At 34.2% G+C, this 23,570-nt stretch overlaps 1 protein-coding gene across 3 annotated transcripts; it reads left to right on the top strand.

Annotated features, from left to right (window-relative positions):
- The first annotated feature begins 5,772 nt into the window (after positions 1-5,772).
- LOC147406580 (glutathione S-transferase zeta class-like) lies at positions 5,773-23,230 on the top strand. Of its 3 annotated transcripts, XM_086434674.1 has the most exons (11): positions 5,773-5,931; positions 6,075-6,189; positions 6,296-6,352; positions 7,556-7,641; positions 7,780-7,851; positions 15,088-15,153; positions 15,255-15,330; positions 21,651-21,712; positions 22,225-22,284; positions 22,870-22,971; positions 23,048-23,230. In XM_086434674.1, exons 1-10 carry the CDS (start codon positions 5,929-5,931, stop codon positions 22,969-22,971), a joined length of 699 nt encoding a protein of 232 aa, XP_086290800.1. In that variant the 5' UTR covers positions 5,773-5,928; the 3' UTR covers positions 23,048-23,230. The 3 variants fall into 3 exon arrangements, with proteins under 3 accessions (XP_086290800.1, XP_086290802.1, XP_086290799.1); XM_086434676.1 differs by having other exon boundaries at positions 5,774-5,931; positions 15,088-15,141; positions 22,870-23,230; XM_086434673.1 differs by having other exon boundaries at positions 5,774-5,931; positions 22,870-23,230.
- Positions 23,231-23,570: the final 340 nt, after the last annotated feature.

Genomic DNA, 23,570 nt, shown 5'->3' with positions numbered 1-23,570 from the left:
CCTCTAGATTGTACCTCAAACCGCACGTCATGACTGGAAAGTGCTTTTCATTGAGATACAAGTCAAAAAGCATCTATGATTCCTATCCACTTTCATGTCCTCGTATGTATGAGATACAATCTTGAGATCACTCCAGCACAATATGAGGTACAATAATGTTTTCCAGACATTGGTAATTCATTTGTACTCGGCAAAAGCATGACCTACCATTAATGGGTCCCACTTGTAAGACGGGACCTTACATTAGTGGATTCCACTCTTGTAAGTTTGGAGGTTGTCTATATCTATAAACTTGAATCTGTGGGTGCAAATACCAAGGATCATGTATTTCATAAGATTCTAATACCCTCAAATAGTTTTAAAACTTCTCCTATGTGAATCCATTTCCCTGTTTCAAAATTGTCCTATTATCTGCATAATTCGGTCGGTTTAAATTGGTTCAGGTGTTTTTATTTGTCATTTAGCAAATGTTTGGCTGGATTTTTGTAATTCAAAATTCGAATTTTTCACATATTGAATTATTGCCGTATTCCAAATACCTTACAACGATTCTTTTTTCCTCAAATTATTAAGCTCAACGATTCTGTTTGACTGGATTTTAGTGTACATTGCTGGATTTTTGGTTCAAATTATTATCTCAACATTATAACTCTCGTTCAAACAATTTCAGTAATTGTTTACAATTATGATTTAACTTATATAAAATAAAATAAAATAAAAAATCTAATAAAAAAAAATGAAAGAGAGCTTTTATAAGCACCCCAACCCTTTACTTATTGTCTTTCTTTTTAATTTACACCCCAATTAAAAATAAAGGAAATAAATGAATGCATGAGAATAAGTATAAGTGGCGGTGGGGCCAATAGAAGCTCTCTCGTTTTTAGCTAGATTTCTATTTTTTGGACTTAGGATTTTATATGAGCATAATCATAATTGAAAACAATTATTGAAATTGTTCGAACGAGTGTTATAATGTTTAGATTTTAATTTGAGCCAGACCTTTTTAATGTTTGAAGAGTGTGTTTCAATCTTCAATTGAGATGTGATAAATAATTTAAGAAATTAGTGTGTGATAAGTAAAAGTTGGGGTGCCACTAACAGCTCTAAAAAATAAAGGGAAGGAACACTTTTTCTTAAGTTGAAGTGTTGTATGGGAAAAAACACCTTTTACCAATGCATTACATGAGAATTGTTCTTTGAAAATATTTGAGGGATTTTCTTCATTCTTCCTTAACCTAGGACTGGTGGGAACTACAAGAATAAAAAATTATTTAAGGCTGGAATTGTCTTGATAATTAATTCAAGAGATCTATTTATAAATATTAAATAAATAATCTAATTTTATAATATGATGTATCATTTAATAGTGTATATGAATTTATTTATAATTTTTTTAAATAATTAATATGAAGTTGCTTCATCAATACTCATTTGTGCTCATAGAGACCTGATAATACCAAAGTAATTTATGGGATAAATCCCTAAGGAGGCATTTGAACTGAAGACCTCCACTTCTTGAGATGTGTTCTAGGCCATCTCACCAACTTTTAGATGATTATTTAATGTGCAATTTCTGTCTTATTGTATCTTATTGAAACACAAAGGCATCTTCTTTGAGATTAAGGGAGTTAAAGTAGATATAAAAAAATAAAGTTAGAGGTGCTGAAGAGGAAATGTAATAAAATAGGTTCATTAAAATTGTATTTCTAAGGATATTCTTAGAGAATTATTTTTTAGACAAATTTCAGATAAAATTATAAATTATGACCTTAAAAGACTAAGGCCGACTTGTTTCACTCTGTTATTTGTTTGTAGACCTCAATATGTCCACCTATTTGGTGATTGATCCCGACTCAAGATTCATCTAGGGCTGGCAATGATCTAAAATATACCCGATGTCTAAATAGGTCCAATCCGATTCGATCTGGAAAAACATGAAAAATCAGATTTTCGGATTGAAATCTTAGATCCGAAATAATTTTGAATCGAATTCGGATCTACCCCAATTCAATCCAAACATATTTCAATAATTATTTTTATTCTTTATTTCATATAAATACTTATAGATATAACATTTTAGTCTTTTTTATTTCCCTCTATATTTGCAGTAAAAAAGTAGATTTTTTAAAATATTATATTTTTAAATTTTTTTTGAACATGGATAATTTTAAAATAAGGCTTGTGTTTGGATCGGTTTTGGATTAAGGATGAAATGAAATAGATCGGATTTGGTTCACATATTCATTAATCTGTTCTGATCGGGCTGAGTCAGATTAGGTACATATTTAAAAAATCAAATCAAATCGAAGTGACACTGATCCGATATCGAACCAATCCATTGCTAACCCTAGATTCATCAGCTTTAAACCCTAGAAAAATACTTGAGTGTTTGGCTTATCTAAATCACTTGACCTTTTCTTTTGTCTTCGTTTGCTAATGTTAATTGTGAAAAATAAATCGATCCATGTATACATTGTGGATTGGTAATTAATGTGTAAGAAAATCATTGTCAATATTGGAGGATAAAGAAAACATATGTTTAAAGGCCAAACAGTAATTTGTTCGATAGTTGTTCAATCGAGACATTTTTTTTAAGAAATGATATTTTAAAAATACCCCCTATTAAATATGTGATATTAAGTTTACCCCCTTGCAAAATGCAAGATTAGGTTTACTCCATAACTGTAGAATTACGTTGCTTTTTCTTGACGATTTAACTTAAGTTTTTGAAGAATATTTTGAGAAAAAATTCAAATTTTCACTCTGAAATCATTAAGAAAATGTAATTTTTAATTTTGTTCAAGGGGGTAAACCTAATATCACTAATTTAATAGGAGTATTTCTAAAATACCCTTTAAAAAATTCATTTTATTGCAAGTTGAAAGATGATTGATTAGGATTCCAATCATTTCATATCTATAGTTCAAATTATTATGACAATAAAAGATGTGGGCTCACTTTCAAATTTTTATCTAATTTCCATGTAATCTCTCTCATACTTTTTTCCTCCTCTTTTGTAAGAGAGTCGTGATGAATGCATGCAGTTGGATATGAGGACGATGTGGCAAGGGCACAAACATCACATCTTTTTCATGTGCATCCCTATGAAAAAGATATGTGGTTTTGTGCCCTTGTCACATCAGTTGCGTACCCAACCATGTACCAAGACCGCATGCATTCATCATCATTCTTTGTTGAGATCGTTTCTCCTCCGTGTTCTTTTTCTATAACTCGTGCTATGACTTTTGAATTTAGACAGAGTGGTAGATCCATCTCACCCTATTTTTTGCTACTCGTCGCCTAAATTTTATTTGCATATTTAACTACTTTATTATTGTTGTGTTTTGAGATATGATCATATTTGATTCTTAATTTTTCTTTAATAATATGTTGGTTGGAGGTGAGGGGAAAAGAAAAGGACCATTTAATCTTATGAAGATGTAGGTGCATAATTACACCCAACGACGTGGACCAATAAGAAATTTCCACGTGGCAACAAGGGATGAATAAGTCGAATCAAGTTAGTCACGTGTTTGACCTATCCATGTTTAAGATTAAACTCAGTTGACGAGTGACAGGGGTGGAGTCAAGATTTTCTTGTAGAGGGGGCAAACTATAATTACTCATGAAGATAAGGGCTTTTGAATAGAAAATTCAAGGATTTTTTATTAGAACTTTAAAAAAGAGTATTTAGGTTATTTCTCATTATTTTATGAGAGAAGACCTAATTCAAGGGACAATGCGATCATTTAGGGCGGAGGAAACCCCAAAACTTGAGTGGGGCAGGAGTAAATAATTTCCTAATGTGGGGCAAACATGGGGGTAAAGTCAAATTATGAAGATGATAATGTAAGTTTTTTTAAAAATGTGATATGCGTACTTTAAAATGTTATCTGTTAAAAGACTAGGGAGTTTGGATTGACTTCTCTAAGTGCTTTTGGCTTTGGTGGGGAGTCAAAAGCACTTATTCTATTGTTTGGACATCCAATGCTTTGGAAGAGCAACTTTTGAAAAGAGTCAAAATAGTACTTTTATGAGAAGTACTGAAATTGATGCTTCTCAATTTCGTTTTTGCGAAGAATCATTTTTCCGTCAAATTTTTTGGTGCGGTTTTAAAATTACCCAAAAGAGTAAACACTCTTTATTTTTATTTTTTTTACCCTAACCGCACAAAACATAAACAAAGAGAGGAGTTTCTACATTTCTGACGTGGGGTGCACACATACCTGTAGATGTGTTTCCTCAAGACATGAGTAAAAAGCATCTACAGTTATGTGCACACCTCCACAACAAAAATGTAAAAAATCGTAGTAAATCCAATGTCACCCCAAGCACTAGTGATTAGAAAAATGTGATTACTTTCCGATGTAGAAATCTCTATATATTGTTGTAATTGAGAAATTCTAGTTTTAAACCATCTAAACAAATTGACCCCAAAATCATCTATTTGATTAACTAACTTCATCAAACTCATCACAACCATAAAAAATCTATCAAAATAAATGAAACTTTAAACTGATCAAGAGTATATAATATGAAAAGAAAATTCGTATAAAGAAAAGTTATTCCAAGATTTCAGAAAATCTCAATTGACTAATTGCAAGATGCGTAGTTTTGTAGTTGGAGATACCCTCAATAAATGCAAGATGCATATGACAAGTTTCACAAATTGCACTGCCTATTTAGAAGATGAGGTCCATAGCTCAAGCAATTGACATAATAACCATTTAAAAAATTCAGTTTATTTTCTCTGATCAACTTCAGGTTTGCCTATTTTTCCATTCTGGTGTGAGTTAAAATGCCATTTTTGTGATCCGTCGTTGGTTTAGGATTCATCGTTGATTTAAGATTCTCTGAAATCTTGGATTGACTGTTGTGAGAGCAAAAATCTTTCCAGAGAGTCGAGTAAAAATGCACTATGTCATATAATTTCACATAGAGTTTGGATTGTATGCACCTAAGGTGGAGTATTGAAAGCCTCCTCCCACACCTCAATACACGTCACATGCGATTTAAGGTAAGGGACTGACTAGTTGCACACCATCAATTACCAATTGCACTCCATCACTTTTGCATGATTACACTCCAAAAAAAAAAAATTGCATTCTTTTTTTTTTAAGGCGAGGGTGGGGAGGTGGCTTCCTCCTCAACCATGCCCAAAGAAGTTATTGCTAGTTCGATAATTTTTGCAAGAAATACTTTTTTCATTTTAGAATCATGTTTACAAAATTTATGTTCTCTTGAAATACACGGATTCTTCAATTATGCCCAAAGAAATTATTGCTAGTTCGATAATTTTTACAAGAAATATTTTTTTTGTTTTAGAATCATATTTACAAAATTATGTTCTCTTGAAATACACGGATTCAATTTAAATTCTAAATAAAGATTAGAAAACCAGTGCCTCAATTAAGTTGGAGTCATAGAGAATACGAATAAAATCAATTACAAAACACGATCAAAATAAAACACGAGCAAAAAATATAAAATTACAAGTTAAAATAAAACTTAAATCTTAAAAGACTAAATATTGGAGTGCAAGCAGTAGGTTAACATAGATGTTATAAAACATAATGGATTTTTTAAGGTTGGTGTGCAACTAGTTGGCCTCATTAAAGAATTAACGTCTAAAATATCTTCTTTTTTTTAAATGTGTGTAATAATTTTGTTACTCAACAACTCTCAAAAACTCAACTGACGTGTACCCTCAATAAACTACAGATTTTCTTCCCTCGCGATACACAACAAATGTTTGCGATGGGAGCATAGCTTTTCTGGAACTAAATGCATACGTGGACATCTGCTGATCAAATTCGTCACTACTGACGATGCCTTTTTTGTTTTTGTTATTTTTTTTTTCTGCAAATTAATGTAGACGGCTGCGAATCAAATTCCATCTGATCAGCATTCAGTATTCAGCGTCTCAGCATGGTGAGTGTCTTCTTCCTCCATTTCTTCTCCTTTTCACTTACCCTAAACTTTATAATTTTCAAACCTGTATATATATAATTTTGTTTTTTTGAATTAATTTCCGATTTCTGAGTTGAATTATTTCACCTTTCGATTGATGGCAGGAAGCAAGCAATAGCGACTTCACTCGTCATCTTCTTCAAGAACCCAAATTGAAGCTCTATTCGTATTGGTTTAGCTCATGTTCGTTCCGCGTTCGTATTGCACTGAATTTGAAAGGTTAGATTCTCAAACTCTCTTTGAGAGCACAAAATTTATCTATTAAATTTGGTGAAACCCTAATGTTTTGATTTCCATTTGGTTGGTGCGTGTTTGTGAAAAAAAGGTTTGAACTACGAGTACAAGTCTGTAAACGTGTTAAAAGGAGAGCAATTCAGTCCAGGTAAAGTGTGATTTTCAAATCCGGTTTCTATTCTGGTCTCGGACACCCATTTGGAACGAGTCGACTCGTCTGAGTTGCCATACTCCAATTCTTTTGTTTTTCAATAATAATTATTTTATCTTTTAGTGAAAAAGATAAGTAATTTCCCATCAAAATTATCATTTGACTTATCTTGTGAAGTACTGTACAAGCATTTAGTATAGGGTGAATTACTATTTCGTGAGCTGAAAATGTATTATTTACGATTCCAGCTCACTCGTGAACAATCACGTTTTCGTTAAAAACAAAATTCAGAACGAAGTGACTATTTTGTAGGTTTAAAATGACAATTTGGCAGGTTTAAAATTAAATTTTCACTTTAAACCTGTGAAATAGTCACTTTAAGAGTTGTTGAACTCACCTTGTGGCATCCAAAAACGTGATTCAATGCCATGGGGTTGTAGAGGACAAAATTCTATGAACTTTGATAAAATTTAAAATAAAAAAATTATTTTTCACCGTTAGTTTTAAATTTTAAATTTGGGAGTTCTATGGAAGTTTGGTAGCCGTCGATTTTTAAAATCTTGGATCAAGCCCACATATATATATATATATAGGAACGGATCAACAGCCAAAATCCTAGCCAACATTTTAGACAAAGTTTTGTCTTATATGGCTAAAAAGTTTCGAAATGGAATGATTTTTTGTGAGGATGATCTCTATAGTCGGTAGATCATCCTCACAAAAAATCAGCCAATTCTAGAACTTCTAACCCCATGAAAAGTGGTTACAAGCTAACGGTAAAAATTGACGGTTCACGATTCTTCATCTTATAAACTAGGGTTAGAAATTTCAGAACTTGCTGAGTTTTTGTAAGGATGATTTTCTCATCATAGAGATCATCCTCACAAAAAATCAGCCCATCCCAACGAAGCATTGATCGACTTGACTGAGTTTTCATTGATTTAGTTGAGATTTTCAAAATATGGGGCGAGTAATCCGATCTCGGGTGAGTCAATGAGATGGTCTATTCACATTTATTTTCTCGCTCGGAGCTCGTCATATTGACTCTTTCTCTCGGTTGCCTCGGAGACCGAGACGACTCGCCATCTTAGACGAGTTTTTAACCCATGAGGTGAAGGAACCTTCTTATAGTATTCCCTTGTTTTTTATGTATCACTTATGATTTGATTTTCTCACTTTTTCTCCGTGCTTGAATTATAGAGTTTTCAAAGCTCAACCCTATTAATTTTGTGCCGGTTCTGGTGGATGGGGATGTAGTTATTGCCGATTCTCTTGCAATCACACTAGTCAGTGAATATCATTCTTGTCCTTTCTATATTATATGTTTTTAATAGTGCGAGTTCAAAATTTACTACCAATAATGTATTTTTTTATCAATTTTATTAATTAATTAAAATGTGTCGTGGTTTATATGCATGTTACAGTACTTGGAAGAGAAGTATCCTCAACATCCACTTTTGCCTCATGATATTAAGAAAAAAGCTATTAATTTCCAGGTAAATAGCATGTCATCTTCTGTTTCCTTCAAATCTATACTTTTGGTGTGTACTATGTGATACCTAAGATGAACTCATGAAATAATAGCAAAGTGAAGGGTTAGATAAGTTTGGTGTGCTGAACTAAGTTAAATTGAAGATTGTATATCTGCTGTCAATATCAAAAATAAATTAATACCAGTTGGATAACTTGGGGAAAGGGGGTGGGGGGGAGTTGGGAGAGACAGGTCTTGAGGTGGTTTTTTTTTGTTTGCATATATTTTTTTATATATAGATTTAAGAAGGATGTACAAATTACCCATTACCCGACCCATATTTGAACCGATAAAATGGAACCAAACCCGGACCGAACCAAAAAGTTTTGGTTTCCACCCCTGAAAACCGAATCGAACTCGAACTGAAAAAGACTCTAAAACCGAATAAGCAATAATATGTATATTTTTATTGCATTTAGCACAAATACAAACTTGGCATGTTGGTACACGACTTTGCACATCTCAGGTTCAAATCCCTTTGAACTTACTTGAAAACAATTTTGTTTAAAAATATGTAAGTGGATTTCGGTACTACTCGAACCCGAACCAAAAAATACCCGAAATTTTTGGTTTGGTTCTGGGTATTGAATGTTAATGAAAATCCGAACCTGAACTACATCGGGTCGGTTTTAGCGATATCCGAACCGAACTTGAAAATTAAATTCGATTCTACCTGAAAGTACATAGCTAGATTTAAGTGTCAAGATGGGTTTTGATCCCAAGTCCGTTGCATTACCACACACAGACATTGCCACCTTGTCTACGTACATGTTGGACTATATTTCATCACATCCATGATTTTCATGGATTCACTGTTTGTATTGGTTACTTGTCTATTGCATCTAATATCATGAACAACCTCAAGAAGAACAAAACGGTTGCGATGTGATTTTGGTTTACCATGTGGCATTCATTATGAGAGTTCGCAATTATTTGAACTCATTTGTAGATATATAATGAGAGTTTAGTGGTCTAAACCTCATCTACTTGGGTTTGGGGGTCACTATCATTCGTTTCATCAGTCGATACAGTTTCATCAGACACAATGCTGGCAACAACAGTGGATTCAGTTTCATCAGCAACAGATAAAGGGAAACTTTTTATAAGTAGGACCAACGGAACTACACTTTCTTTAAAAGGGGCAATCAATGAAAACAAAACTAAGTTTAAGGTGTGTGGACACCATAAGAACAGTTTTGAAAATCAGTTTTCAAGGAGTTGGTGACTCAAATCTGGTCTTAATCTAGAGGTTTGGGTATGGAGGTTTGGTTGCCGGATGAGGATGGTGTTAGGTACCTCATCTTACCCACCAAGTTGGTGGTTACCATGATATTGTCCAAAAGTGAAAATTAAGACTGTTTTTGAAGATTTTGAGTCAGAATACTTATGATAATGTATGTATGCATGGATGCATGAATGTGTATGCATGGTAGCTAATGTGTGTGCACATGGTGAAGTATAAATGAAATGTTTCACTTGCTGATTTTTTTTGTTTGCTTTGAGTTGGAGTGTAAATCTAACAAGATTCCACTCTTTAATGACTCAAGCATTTTGATGATGATGCATGGGTGAGTGTGTGCAAAGGTGAATGCATGCTAATGTTCCATAGGGAACTTATTATGGACTTAAAGGGGGAGATTACCTCACATGGAGGGATTACTCTCTAACCACCTTTGTCATTTTAAATGCTTATACTACATGATGCATGCAAGTGTTCCAAAGGAACTTATTATGGACTTAGAGGGGGAGATTACCTCATATAAAGGGATTACTCTCTAGCCACCCTTGCCATTTGAGATGCTTACACTACATGTTGATGATGATGAAATGAACAAGATATTAGCAGAAGGTAACTATGGACTTATAGTTGGTAAGGTTCCTCCCACAATGGAATTAACTCTCAACCCAAACTTGCCAAAAGATAAGATAAGATTACACTACATGATTGTAATGAATTTTTTTTTTTTTTTCTTCATTTTCTTATAACTTCAATACTAGGCCTCAATGGTGTATGAGAGTGTACTTGGACAGAGTTTTGGGGCTTGGGAAGGTCTCGAAAAGAGAATTTGACAGAATTTTTAGAAGGTAGATTTTTTATTTTTGCCTTGGAGAGGTCCTTTTTTTTATAGTGGGAGCCCCCTGGGGATATAAAGGTCCAAACTCCAAAAGTTTAATTCAATTTCAAACAAACCTCTATAAATGACTTTATTTTACCTTCAATCAAAGAGTCCTTGATAGTCATTCTCACATATTTGAGTCTTATTAATCATGATGATCAAAGTATAAAAATGTAAAAACACTCAAGATTCTAGAGAATTCTCTTAGAGGGCAAGGGTGTCCAAACCCTTTGAAAATGGTCAATCTTCAATGAAAATAAGAGCAATGACATGCAATTAGTCTAAGGATGTAGGGTCTTTGCTGCCAAATGTCTTGAATAGAATCTCAATAAACTTGATGGTTGAAGGGTAATTGCTCTTAGGTTCTAGAGAATTCTCTTTCATGAGTGAAATGGTCTAGGTATCTTGAATTTGGTTAAATTGCACAGAACTCTTGAAGAATGGCCTTGACTTATGCATAAGAGAATGACCTTAATGGTAAATTTTCTTAAATTGAATCTTAACAAACTAGGGATAAGAAGGTAATTACTCTTTAGATTATAGAGGATTCTCTTCGAGGGATGAAAAGTTCTAGGTCCTTGAACTTAGTCAAACTACATTGAACCCTTGAAAGGTGGCCTTGAATTATCTAAAAGATGAGGGTTTCAATGGTCAATTGCCTTGAATTGGGTCTCAACAAACTAAGGATAAAATGGTAAATGTCTTTTGTGATAATGGATGGTCATGGCTTGAAGAATTGCTCAATTACTAGAAAACCGAAGGTAGAAAATTAATTTATGCTTAATGATAAGTTAAAGAGGGAAACTCACCTTGTGTTACTGTAGACACCCCATTTTTGCATTCGCCTGATTAATCAACTCGTCAACCCGATCGCAACGGTTCCCAATGATGGATAATTATTCCATTGCTATATTTTGTTACTAGATGTGTTTCAGAAATTCAGATGAGGTATCTCAAACTAACAAAACCTTAGTAACCACGCTACGCTAGGAAAATATAACTCCAAAAACATAGAAATTATCATCTTGCAGACAAAAAGAAACTTTACGATAAAAATCACTAAAAAATGACCAAATTATCAAAATACCCCGAACCTCAAAACATCCCTAGAGCCTACATTACGCTTAGGAAAATCCTTTCAAACACATAAAACAACAAATCGAAACCAAATAAATCATTTCGCCAATTTTCACAAAATTTGATAAAATTACGAAAATACCCTTCATAAAGTTCACGATCATTTCGTACAAAAAATTTCATAAATGACACAAACCAATATTCCCATTGAATTCCTTACGAAAAATCAATTCTAAAACATCCTGGAACATAAAAAACCGGCTTGAAACGCAAAAGTTCTCTTCAGGCGGTAATTTTTCCATTAAATTTTTTTTTTAAATTCTGAAATTAATAAATAAAATATTAAATAATGTAAAGTGAAACATTAATAAAATTAATTTAAAATTTTGAACTAAAAAAATCGATCAATCAGGTTCTCAGGCAAAATTGTTGATGGTTGCCCAGATATTTATTAAAGGACCCCTCCATCTGGGGGCCCAAAGAATTAAAGATATAATAAAGGGGGGTTCTCCAAAAAATTAAAGTCAATCAAGTAAGACTAAAGTCAATCTTAAAGTCAATCAAGTAAGACTAAAGTCAAATCTTAAAGTCAATCAAGTACAGTCAAAATCTTAAAGTCAATCAAGTAAGACTAAAAGTCAAAACCCTAATAGAATTCTAATTAAATAATAACTCTATTTAAAACAATTCTAATTAAATAATAACTCTATTTAAAATAATTCTAAATAAACAATAACTTTCTCTAAAAGAATTATAATTAAACACTAACTCTATCAAAACAAGTACTCAAAATAATCTATAAATAGGGGTCCCTACAACCTATTTTCGTATGAAAAAATAAACCCTAGAAAAAGTAGGTGAAAAAGCTTCCTTAGCCTCCTATAAACCTTGATTTTGAAGCCCCAACTCCTTACCTAACATCCATACCCTAACTTTAGCTCGAAAAACACCTAAAAACCCTTCCTAAACACCCTAGAAATCCATAAAAAAAAATTAGAAAAATTTAGAAGGAGATACTTTGTTTTGGAGATCCGAAACGAATCCGGTGACAAAACGAAGCGAGGAGTGATGTACGAAGAACTATTCTACCAGATCTGAGGGAACAAGACCGTTGTCTTCGTAAAGGTAAAGATTTTTTTATTTTTTATTGATTAGGTCTTTTTAGCAATGTAGTTCTATTTGGGAAAAAGTAGAGACCGGCATTTGCCGGGCGGGGTTGGTGCCTAACACCTTCCAACCTCATAACGTGATCCCCGGACCTATATTTTCTTTCGTAGATTAGTTGTCTTTGTTTTTAGAGTCAATGATCGGTTCCTAAACCGTAATAACTAGGTGGCGACTCCCAAACCTCAAAGGTCAAAAGCGGATCCGCACACCCGGCTGATCGAGGGCTCTTTCAGTTACCTTGGTAAAAGAAGGATTAAAAAGGGTTAAGGTGTAAAAACACCTTAACAAAATTTGTAACACATGGGTTAGAATTCCAAGAAATAACAGAAAACAATCTGATCCTTGGGTGAGTGAGGGACCAAGCTAAATTTGTATTGGTCCTTGGGTGGGTGAGGGACCGAGCTAAAAATTCCTTGGTCTGTGGGTTACTCACGTCCAGGCTAAAATTCAATTTGTTTTTTAAAAGGCTTTTGAAGCCTTGAGTCTCCTCTTGATGGGCATTTAGGCTTTTTGACAGAACCTTGGGTCAAGCCCTTTTTCTACAGGGTTTTAGGAGCTTATGGGCTCAGTTCAAACAAAATGGGGAGTCTACATCATGAAAGCATACACATGCTCCATGGTTCCTCGTGTTAGTCAAAACTGAAGAGTAAACCTTGTACAAAGGCCAATCGAATAGAATAAGCTGTGAGAATGGTGAATCTTCTATGACATGTAGTTTTGTCTGATCATGAGTCTAATCCCTATAATCAATTAAGATGATGCTCATTTTTACTTAGAAAAAATATGGTGTTCTTTTTTAAGTTGGATCATTATGCATGGGTGTAGTATGTGACATATAGGCGATCCAACACAGGTAGGTGGTGCATCACGAGTATATAACTGTGATTTAATGGCATTTTATGGGGTTTTTTTTATATTAGGAGCTGAAGCATCCCAAAAATGTCTTGAGGCTTACTACAAAAGCTAAAATGATTGTGAGGCTTACACTTCATCACTTAGGCTATAAATAAGGTGCAACGGGTGCGCCTTGAATGCATAATTGGCGGTGTTAATTTTAGGTTGCACTCCCACTGGATTATTGTCAAGCATTGGGACCTATAGAATCCCCTTAGTTATCTTTATCTCGATTGTGAAGGTGGCATTTATTTATCAAAAGGCAAATCTTGTAGTTTTGGTGGCTTAAGAGTGTTGATGCAAGGATGAAATTGAAAATTCTGGACTACGTATAAAGCCTATGATAAATTGTGCCGGTTTTCGAGATTGTCTTTTGGGGAAGGTAGCTAAGTATATGTGTTTCCTGAGTTCCATACTCAATGTTTTGTCACTGGTTTTCTAGCATAGTATTTTAGTTTCCCTGGGGGATTGAGACAAGGAGATCCCTTATCCCTTTTTTTGATGGTTGAGATGGGTAGTAGCGATTTGATTGTTTGTCATCTTCAATTTCTGACGATGTCAGGGTTGCTTAGGAGCAGCTCACTTTCTTGTGGGGTTTGCTTTGTTGTTTCAAGGCAACCTCAAGTTAAGGCATTAAATTAAAGAAAAAACAAAGTGAAGGAGATGGCACCTATTGTGACTATCAGGAGTTTTGTTGACATGAGTTAAGTTTGAAAAACTTGTATACCATATAAGCAGGCTTGGCAAAACCCTTATATGGCTTTTTCTTTATCACGATAGCAGGAAATATGGCCAACAGTTGTTCTAGAAACCTAGTCTGTGGTGTTCACTCCCTCCTTGTAACTTAACTGGGGCTTGCATTTTGACTCTGCTACATTGAAGGTTTTGTGGGAGTCAGTGATTGAAATATTTGGTAGAAGGCTAGCCTCACGGAAATCTAAGCAGTTGTTGGAAATGAAAAAAATGGCTTTGATAAAAACTGTCCTCTATACTCTCCCAATCTACTACTTTTCCTTATTTCTATGTGCACAAGTGTTGGCAAGAAATTAGAAAAGCTTATTAAGGACATCCTTTAGAATTTCAAGTTAGGAACTTTGAAGGACACTTAGTTATCTGGAAATCCCTTTCCCCCTTTAAGAAGGACAAATGGTTGAGGATTAGGGATTTAAAGGATTTGAACATGAACTTGGCTCTTCTAGGGAAATTGATTTGAAGGTTCATGGATTGAGCATAGAAGAGATTAGGATGCTGACATGATTGAGTTGAAAGACTAGAAAGGATAACATTAGAAATGTACGCTTTATGAAAATGTAGTAGTCCCATAGGTGATAAGTTGGGGAAATTCAATTGAGATGGTGTTAGACATAATTGAATGTTGGGACAGGCGATGCCAAAATTTTGGGATATGGCTTTGATGACGATGATTCTTAGACACACACCAACTCAGAGATGGGTCTCTAGCAAAAAGGGCTCTTAGGCCTTCACTGTGCATTCGGAATGCTGTTGCTTATATTTCCCTTTTCTCATTAATAATTTTGTTCTTTGTTACAAAAAAAAGGTGTAACTTACAACTTCCTACACAAGGTGTAACTTACAAAAAAAAGGTTACTATTACTGGAATTTCTGGACAGACATTACTAGATACCCTGAACATAGTTTCTGGAAATTTATGGACTCTTTTAAACAACTTGTATGACTATATATGATTGATTTCTACCCTACATTTTTTAGGATAACATGTAGTCTATAGCTGCTGATTTTCTGAGAAGGAAGTCACAGATTATAATATCCAACTTGCTGACTTATATATAGTTTCACTGGCTATTAGGTTTGAACCTTTTTTCTCATCTTGCAATTTGTTTTTTGAAATTACACTTCTTAGATCATGCGTAAAAAATGCAAGTTGTCAGATACTAATGTGTTCCATTATTATTTTCTGCTTTTAGGTTGCCACCATTGTTTGCTCAAGCATACAACCCTTTCAGAATATTGATGTTTTGGTAATTATTCATGTGATTAATCCCCGCTCCTCTTAAATGCCTTTTTTTTTATAGGTAATTGATGTTTTCATGATATCATTAGCTGTTTACCAGTTCTGCTTCTCTGTCTTCAGAAATACATCGAGGAGAAAGTGAATTCTGATGAGAAGCTTGTTTGGGTTCGATATCATATAGGAAAAGGTTTCACAGGTGAATTTTTGTTGCCACTATATCTAATATTTAATCCTCAGAAATTTTGGTGCTTATACTTTCATAATTGTGAAAATTATAATCAAGCTATCTAGTTGTGCATTATTCATGCATTTATACTGGCACTACGGTTCAACTTAGTTTGTAAGGTCAAATGTGTACATCTTACAGAAGTCTTTATGAAACCAAGAAGCAGAAAATTATAGAAAACATGACGTTTTGGTGCTATCAATTTCTAACAAATTTCCTCCATTTAGTAGCATACAGTCCAACTTTGATACAATCAGATTGTAAAAAGGATCTTTAGAGACCACCAATCCCAATGACAGCCTAGTAGGCTCGACATTGTGATAATATAAAAATTCAGTCAAAGGTCCCCAAGCACCATCTTATCCTCCACTATAGCTTCTGCCGTATGGAATAATCAGCAAGTCTCATTTTTGTCCTGGATAGAAAGCGAGATATGGCAATGGAGGAATCTGTGATCAGTTTAGAAGAAGGGGCTTCTGTGGTTCAAACTGTTGTTGTAAGTGCATGTATGAGGAGAAATCTGTGAACCACTTGCTTGTCCGTTGTGTTGCGGCAAAGGAGGTATGGGACCATTTCTTATCTTTATTTGGCATGGAGTGTTGTGTGCCTGCTGCTGTAAGGGAGGTCTTCGTGGAGTGGTTTCAGCTGTGGTTGAGCGTCCATGATTCCAAGAGATTGATTTGGAGCCTAAACTCGTTTGCTATTAGTTGGCGTGTTTGGAAGGAGTGGAATGCCCAGAATTTTTTTGAGGAAAAGAACAAACTAGTCAAGCGCTTCTTTTATCGTTGCTTGGTTTTTTATTTTTTTGGTGGAAGATTTTTAAATAACTTAAAGCGGTCTTTTTTGAGGACTTCCTAGTTCAGTGGGACAGGGTGTGTAGTATTTCAGGGCTGTAACTTCGGTTGTTTCTTGTAATCTGGTTGGTCATCTCGACCTCCCCTTCTCTCCTTTTTAATAAAATTTTCTTTCTTTATTAAAAAAAAAAAAGAAAAAAGAAAAAGAAAGCGGGACATGGCTGCTCCCACCTGGGTCATTTCTCCAGGCATGCCCATCTTTAATTTCTGTCGAATTTTCTCTTTGGGCTGCCTTGATGCTTCTCCAATGGCATGGCTGACTCCCTGGTGATTACTTTTGGATTTCCTCCACTTTGTCAAGCAATGCTTTACATGCATTGTAATTTGATAGTATACCAATAGATTGTGTCATTTACTAGCTTTGGATTCATCCCTTCCATCCTCCTTCCTGTGCAACTATGCGAAAACCACTTCTTTTGGTTTATACTATGTGTAGGAACCACACCCTGTAAAGCTGTAGGTTAAGTCATAAACCTTAGTGACTTTTTTAGAGGCACAAGTGACGTAGATAGGCTTGTCGACACTTATCTCAATATTTATGATCCAGTTAAGATGCGTCGAAAAAAGAAATCAACAGCATTGATCGAGTCAACTTTGTTTGGCCGAGTCAAATCGACCCAATCTTTAACCGGTACACAAGACCTAGTCCAACTTTCTTAGGACTCTTTCTTTAATTGAGTTTCTATTTTTTAAGTTGCTTAAGTAATCCTAGTTAGTTTCTATTTCAATTTTAGAAAGTTTTCTTTCCTAGTTAGTTTCTAATTTGTTTTTTGTTTAAAATTCGTTTTTATTCTTTAGGTTAAAATTAAAAGTCATTTTAGATGTCCAAATTGAGTTCTAATAGGATTAGAAGGTTAGTAATACGTTATAGATAGATTAGGAAGTTATTTTTTTAGTGTTTTAAAAGGTTTCTAAGTTGTTATGAAGGAGTTATCTATATAAAGAGCTCCAATAAACAAATTCAGAGAAGTTAGTTTTTGAAGATTGATTAATAAAAGAAAAAAAGAAGAGACTTCTTCCCTTTTTTTTGTTTTTATTTTATTTTATTTTATTTTGAGATAAGAACCTAATATTGGTTCTTAATTTTAGTGTTTACGATTGATTCTCATTAATCTCAAACCTATATTGAAGTTTCTAGTATGTTTTGCTCGACATTGAGATTCTTTATTACTCCTAGTTCTTGGGATTTCACCCTAGAATCACATTTTTAACATAAACTTTAGAATTGTGTGTTCTACCCTACATCAACAAGCCAACTTACACCACCTATCTTCACTTTTCGTGACTACTTTGTCTTGAATTAAAACGGTTCAATTATTGGAAGAAGAAATTCATGTTGAAATTTAAAAACTTAGCTATTAAGTATTGTCGCTTATGATGTTGTATTCCACTGGGATCTATGAAAGGAACTTGATTTTCTCTAAAACTTGTGTCCCCCTTGTTCCTCTCCACATGGTTTCACCTGTTTCTACTTCTTTTTTAGGCTCATTTGTGCATCCAGTCCATCACTACCAACCTTGCAACATTTTCTAGGGAACTTTCTTCCTTTCAATGGGTGGTCGGTCTATTCTATCACCATCATGATCAACATGTTTGAACGATTTCTAAGACTAATGAAGACTACTGATTACTTGCCTCCTCCCTTTTAGATATGCTCCATCGAGTGATGTTAGATTTGTGGTTTTCTTGTCAACCTCTTGCAGACTCGTCCACACAGATCTCCAAGGGCTTAGAAATGACCATTGACCCCAGAGAAGAACCATCTCATAAAAAAGATAGCTACCATACTTAAGAGCATCAGTGTATCATCTGTCATCCTTTAAGGTGTCAAATTGGTATACCATGTACCCTCATAATTGGAATTCCTGCAAATCTTAAGTAGTTTTTTCTCTGAATCTACAAAGAACATTACCTTCCTTAATGTTCCATGGAGATTTTTTTCCCTAGGTAACTAATTGGTCAGTTTGGTTTGAAAGGAAAAATTGTGTGGGTGATACTTCTATAGTTCCGTTTGCTGTGTGTTGGGGCATTTGGAAAGAGCAAACTTGATTGAAATTTTGAATGAAGTTCAGGAAGAAATGATGAAAACATTAAAGTGAGTTAAAGGGGGAGAAGGAAAAATATAGTAAAGTTTGATGGGATGAAGGGCATCCTCTTTGGGATTAACGGGGTAAAAGTGAGAAAAAAATAAAGTTGGAAGGATATTATTAATAAAATTTGGGTGAAGGGGTAAAATATGAAAATCAATAAAGTGGGTTAAAGAGGTAAAAAGAGGAAATATAGTAAAGTTAGAGGAGGTGAAGAGGTAAAGAATATAAAGTGGGCCCCATAATATTGTGGCTTGGTGGGATGTTTGTCCCACAAAAAATTCTAGCGAATGAGACGTTTATCCCTCATACAACTGTAGCAAAATGGGCCCTACAGATAGGGTTGCAACTCAGGCGGGTTGGGTCTGGTTAGAGATCAACCTGTGCCCTAGCCCAATCTGACCTTAGGCATGAAATGCTAAATCGAACCCTACCCAAGTCGGGCTGGTCGGGTTAATACATACCTCATTAATACTAGATAATTTAGTACTAATACGGGTTTATATAAAGATATGTGGCATGTAAAAGAACTTCAAATTTACAATTATTTTTCTTAAAAATATGTTTCAAAAGCTTATATACATAAAATTATAAGCTAATTTAAAGAGAGAAGAAAAATAAGAAGATTAACTAAAATAATCATTTTTATTAATAATCACAATTTTTAAGAAAAATATTTAAAGTTGTAATATAATCATTGTATGAAAATATAGAATTACACTTAAAACAAAGCATTAATAACAAAGATTATTATTTATCTGACGAAAATAATCACACATTAATTTGGATATGTAGATAAACGAAAGCATACATATTGAAATATGAATTATGAGTGTGACAGAAACCAAGTTTAATTTTTTTTTTAAATTATAGTCATATTAAGTTCAGGTTCGGGCAAATCGGGTTGGTCGATATCTATACCCGTGTTCAAACCCGAGGCCATACCCAAACTAACCATGCCCAGACATGACCTAAGGTCGGGTTCAACCCATCGGGTTTAAGTTTTGCCCAACCAAGTCGCAGTCCTACCTACAATTGTGTTTTATTATATAATAGTTTACCCGTGCCTATTGTACGGGCATCTTCTCTCAGGTTAAGAGGGTAAAAGCAAAAAAAAGTTGGGGGGGTATTATTATAAAAAAAATTGAGATTGAAGGGGTAAAAGAGGTAATGTAGTAAAGTTAGAGGAGATGAAGAATAAATGAAATGAAGTGGGTCCCAAGAAATTATAACTTGATGGAAGGGGTATTATTAAAAAATTGAGATTAAAGGGGTAATAGATGAAAAACAATAAAGGGATTAAAGAGGCAAAAGAAAAAATATAGTAAAGTTAGAGGGGGCATCCTCTTTTGGTTAAGGGGGCAAAAGTAGAAAAAAAAATAGAATTGGAGGGAAATTGAGATTAAAGGGGTAAAAGATGAAAAATAATAATGTGGATTAAAAGGGTAGAAGAGAAAATATAGTAAAATTAGAGGAGATGAAGATTTAAGGAAATAAAGTGGGTCCCATGACATTATAGTTTTATGGGAGGTTTGTGTCACACACAACTGTTCCAACTCAGTTGTGTTTTATTATATAAATATGTATGTGATGACATTATAGTTTGATGAGATGTTTAACCCCCAAAACTGTAGATGATGGGAGGTTTGTGTCACACACAACTGTTCCAACTCAATTGTGTTTTATTTTATAGAAATGTATGTGTGTGTATATTTTTTGCTTGGGATTTTTCATCATAGAAATACAACTGGTAATTTTGTTATTGGCCAATTTCTTACCCTAGTGTTTGTTTTTCTTTGCATTTTTATCATTGATTTTTTTTTTTTTCCATTCAATTACTTTTGAGCTGTTTGTTAATAAAATATTCCTTGTTATCATTTAAAATGTGAGAGGGGGGGGGGGGGGGACATGTTATTCGATGACCATAATGGTCTAATAAAGGCACAAGAGACTGTTGCAGTCAATTTCACAAATGAGTGCATTAGATCATGGTTCAAAATGCTTCCATCCTGGTTGTACTTCATCCTAATTTCTGTTATTCCTTCAACTACTTGTACAACACTTGAGGCCCTTTCAACTCGAATAGCTGATTCTCCCGCTTGGGTATCTACCGTTGTCATTCTTCCTCTTCTCAGCTGTCAGTTTGCGGTTTCAACTTCATGACTTCCTTATGAATGCAATCCCTACTTCCGAGTAACAGATTTTTGCAGTATCCTCTTCACCCGTGAAGCTCCTTTGTCCCTCAAGTAGAGGTTGCTCTAGAATCCATGCTGTTTTTTGATGATTGCAACTCCTATCCCAAGTTCCATCTTCTTTGACCTGTTTTTTGTATTTTTTTGCTAAGCGTCCGTATTCCGCTATATTCATATTATCAGCAAACTACAGAACTAGTGAAAAGAATTCCCTTGTATTCATATTATCAACACACTACAGAACTAGTGAAAAGAATTCCCTTCATCCAATGTTGCTCTTTTGACCGCCCTTTTGTAAGTGGTCTACTACCTCATTAGTCTCTTAGCTTCCCTTCCATGGTAAGATAAGTTCATTATCTCAAGTTCTGCTAAGTATTTAAAAGTCTTCATTTTTTTGCTACCTTTGATTGTGCTACCAAAAATTTGGTGTGCTGTCACAAGCAACCAAAAGTTAAACCTATACTCCTAAAAAAATAAATGTAGTGGTGCGAGTAAGGATCGTTCCCATGGAGAGTATCTAACCTAGTTTTTATGCTACGTGAACAAGAGGGGGGTTTCAAGTATAACGAAAATAATTTTAAAAAGAATAACTAAGGAACAATTCAAATAAAAGAATTAAAATCAATCAAAAGAACAAACATTGGTCTAAGTCAACATCCACCATAGGAATTTTACAACTGATCATCGATACAAGTATATATCAATTCACAGTTTGAATATTCATCGTTAAAACTATTTTCCTATCTCTCCTTAGTCGCAGTTAAAAAGAAAATAGACGATCTAATTAACCCTAACTACTAAACAACCCAAGACAAGCGCTAAAGGTTTAATCTAGTAGTAGTTTTAAGAATTAGAGAGATCGATGAAGCTAAACAATACAAGCACAAGCGGTTGTATTTAATTTAGTCGAGCGTTCTTCCTAAGATCTAATAATTTCTTACGCAGCAAATAATTAAATCTTAGTTGCTTCACAAATTAGAAGAATCAAACAATTACGGATTTGATATCTAACCTAGCAGTAGATTGCAACGAATAATAATCTAGTATGCCTCCTAGTAATTAAACGAGACAATCATGAAAATAGGCATAAAAGAATATCGAGTTTTTTTTCTTCCCTTTTTTACTTTTTTTTAATATTGTATTTGCACCTGTTTCAGCACTTGAGAAGCTGTTAGAAGGTTATGCTGGAAAATATGCCACAGGAGATGAAGTGTTCCTGGTATGTTTCTCCAAGTTCATGAGTTTATTGACAAGCTTGCTCCTTGTTTATGAATGCAGTATTGTTAGATTGCATGCCTTTTTTTGGTGAACATATTGATAATATTGGCACAACATACTTGCATTTGAATGAGCTTTCATATGATACGTATGCCTTAGCCAAAATGCACACGCTTCACATTGAGGCATATGCCATTTTTTGTGTCATGGTTTGAGGCGTAAACCTTAGCTGCGTTTATGTTTCAACCTTGTGCCTCAGGGCATTTTTAATGTGTCATCTTGAGGCGTGCCTCAATGCGTAAGTTTCACAACCCTCTAAAAACACTGGACTAAACTACCCTATGATTCATGATTTTCCATTCTCTTCCATATCTTATACTTGTTAATCTTTGATTTATCATAACTGAACTCCACATGAGATTGGACAGCACAAATGCATCATTTATGAACAGTGTTTTATGCTACCATTGAGTATTGACTGAAATATGATGCATGGATTGACTGTTACTGCAGGCAGACATTTTTCTAGCTCCTCAGCTTTATGCTGCAGTGACATGGTTCAAAATTGATGTGGTAGGTGCCCCTACTTTAAATTTCCACACTGTTAACATATATCGGCTTTTCATATCCGGTCATATTGATTTTGCTTTTGATATCTCTGTGAATTGGTTAAGTGCTTATGGTTTCACTCCTTGATCTTCAAAAATTATAAAAAAGGGGTGAGTACTAAAGAACAGCCACTGTATCACTCAGATACATTTATAGTTGTTCAGGTCCCATCTTTTAGAATCAACAAACTTAATCGAATGTGTTGCACTTCTGATGTAAGTTTAGCTTCGACTTTGGAACCTTATTGTTTCTGCGTTTACTTAGAAACCCATATTTTCCTTGATCAATTTCATACAGTTTTTTGTTTCCGAAAGCTAATTATTCTAACGAATGACTATAGTCAATAAAACCATTAAATTGTTTATAAGAGCACACACTAAACACTGTTATTTATTTCATGCAAATTCTTCCTTTCCCCTTATTTTTTCATGTCCTGTTTGTTACCATCACTTTTCCACTCCAAGGGACCTGCATCTATTATTAACTACTTTATTATGTTCAGTTGAATCCAAGGTCTCACAAGTCTTTCTTGTTCAATTGTTTGTACAGGCTCAGTTCCCTCTGCTAGCACGGCTACACGAGGCATACAATGAGCTACCAGCATTCCAGGCTGCCAAGCCAGAAAATCAGCCAGATTTTGTGGGATCATAGGTTTGTTCAGTCTTCCCCCCTCTAATAAAATGGTTGAGCTTTTTTTTTTCTTCCTTTTAATGAAGAAATGTTGCAGAAACCGTGCGGTGAGATGTACCTATGTTTTATAACATTATCTGTGGAGATGAGCAGCTATTATTTGGGCTGAGTCTCTTTAACTCATATGTATTAGTATTGGGAACTTGGGTTGGTTTAACTCTTTATATTACAACGAATAAAATAAGAATATGGCTGGAATAATCAATTTCTGAAAAATTTAGACTGCTTATTTTTTGGACGTTTTGTGTTTTCTTCTTCTTTTACCGTATTGGTATTGGGTCAAGTGATTCTCAATAATGATCCAATATGAAAATAAAAGAAATTTTGTTGATAGAAATGCTGATAATAAAATTGACGGAAGTATAATATGAGATATAGGTGCAACCCTTGTTTAATATATTTCTCAAGATATAGTATAAATTTTGTGATTGACCACAATATTTGAGATAGAAAATTATGATTATTTTGTAATTTTTATATTAAATGCTGCTATTATTATTATCTTCTACAAATCATTTAATTAAGTTTTGATCCAAAAAAAATTAAAAATAATTGCTCGG

This window comes from Akebia trifoliata, chromosome 3 (genome assembly GCF_017979445.1).
Source record: "Akebia trifoliata isolate Shusen 1 chromosome 3, ASM1797944v1, whole genome shotgun sequence".
NCBI lineage: Eukaryota > Viridiplantae > Streptophyta > Magnoliopsida > Ranunculales > Lardizabalaceae > Akebia > Akebia trifoliata.
Note: the sequence above shows the minus strand (reverse complement) of the source record. Positions and strands in the feature narration are given on the sequence as shown.

Excerpts from the sequence above, each read along its gene's own strand:
- LOC147406580 (XM_086434674.1), top strand. Across the intron at positions 6,353-7,555 it reads AGGAGAGCAATTCAGTCCAG|AGTTTTCAAAGCTCAACCCT; the intron begins GTAAAGTGTGAT and ends CTTGAATTATAG. Across the intron at positions 15,154-15,254 it reads ATGTTTTGGTAATTATTCAT|AAATACATCGAGGAGAAAGT; the intron begins GTGATTAATCCC and ends CTCTGTCTTCAG.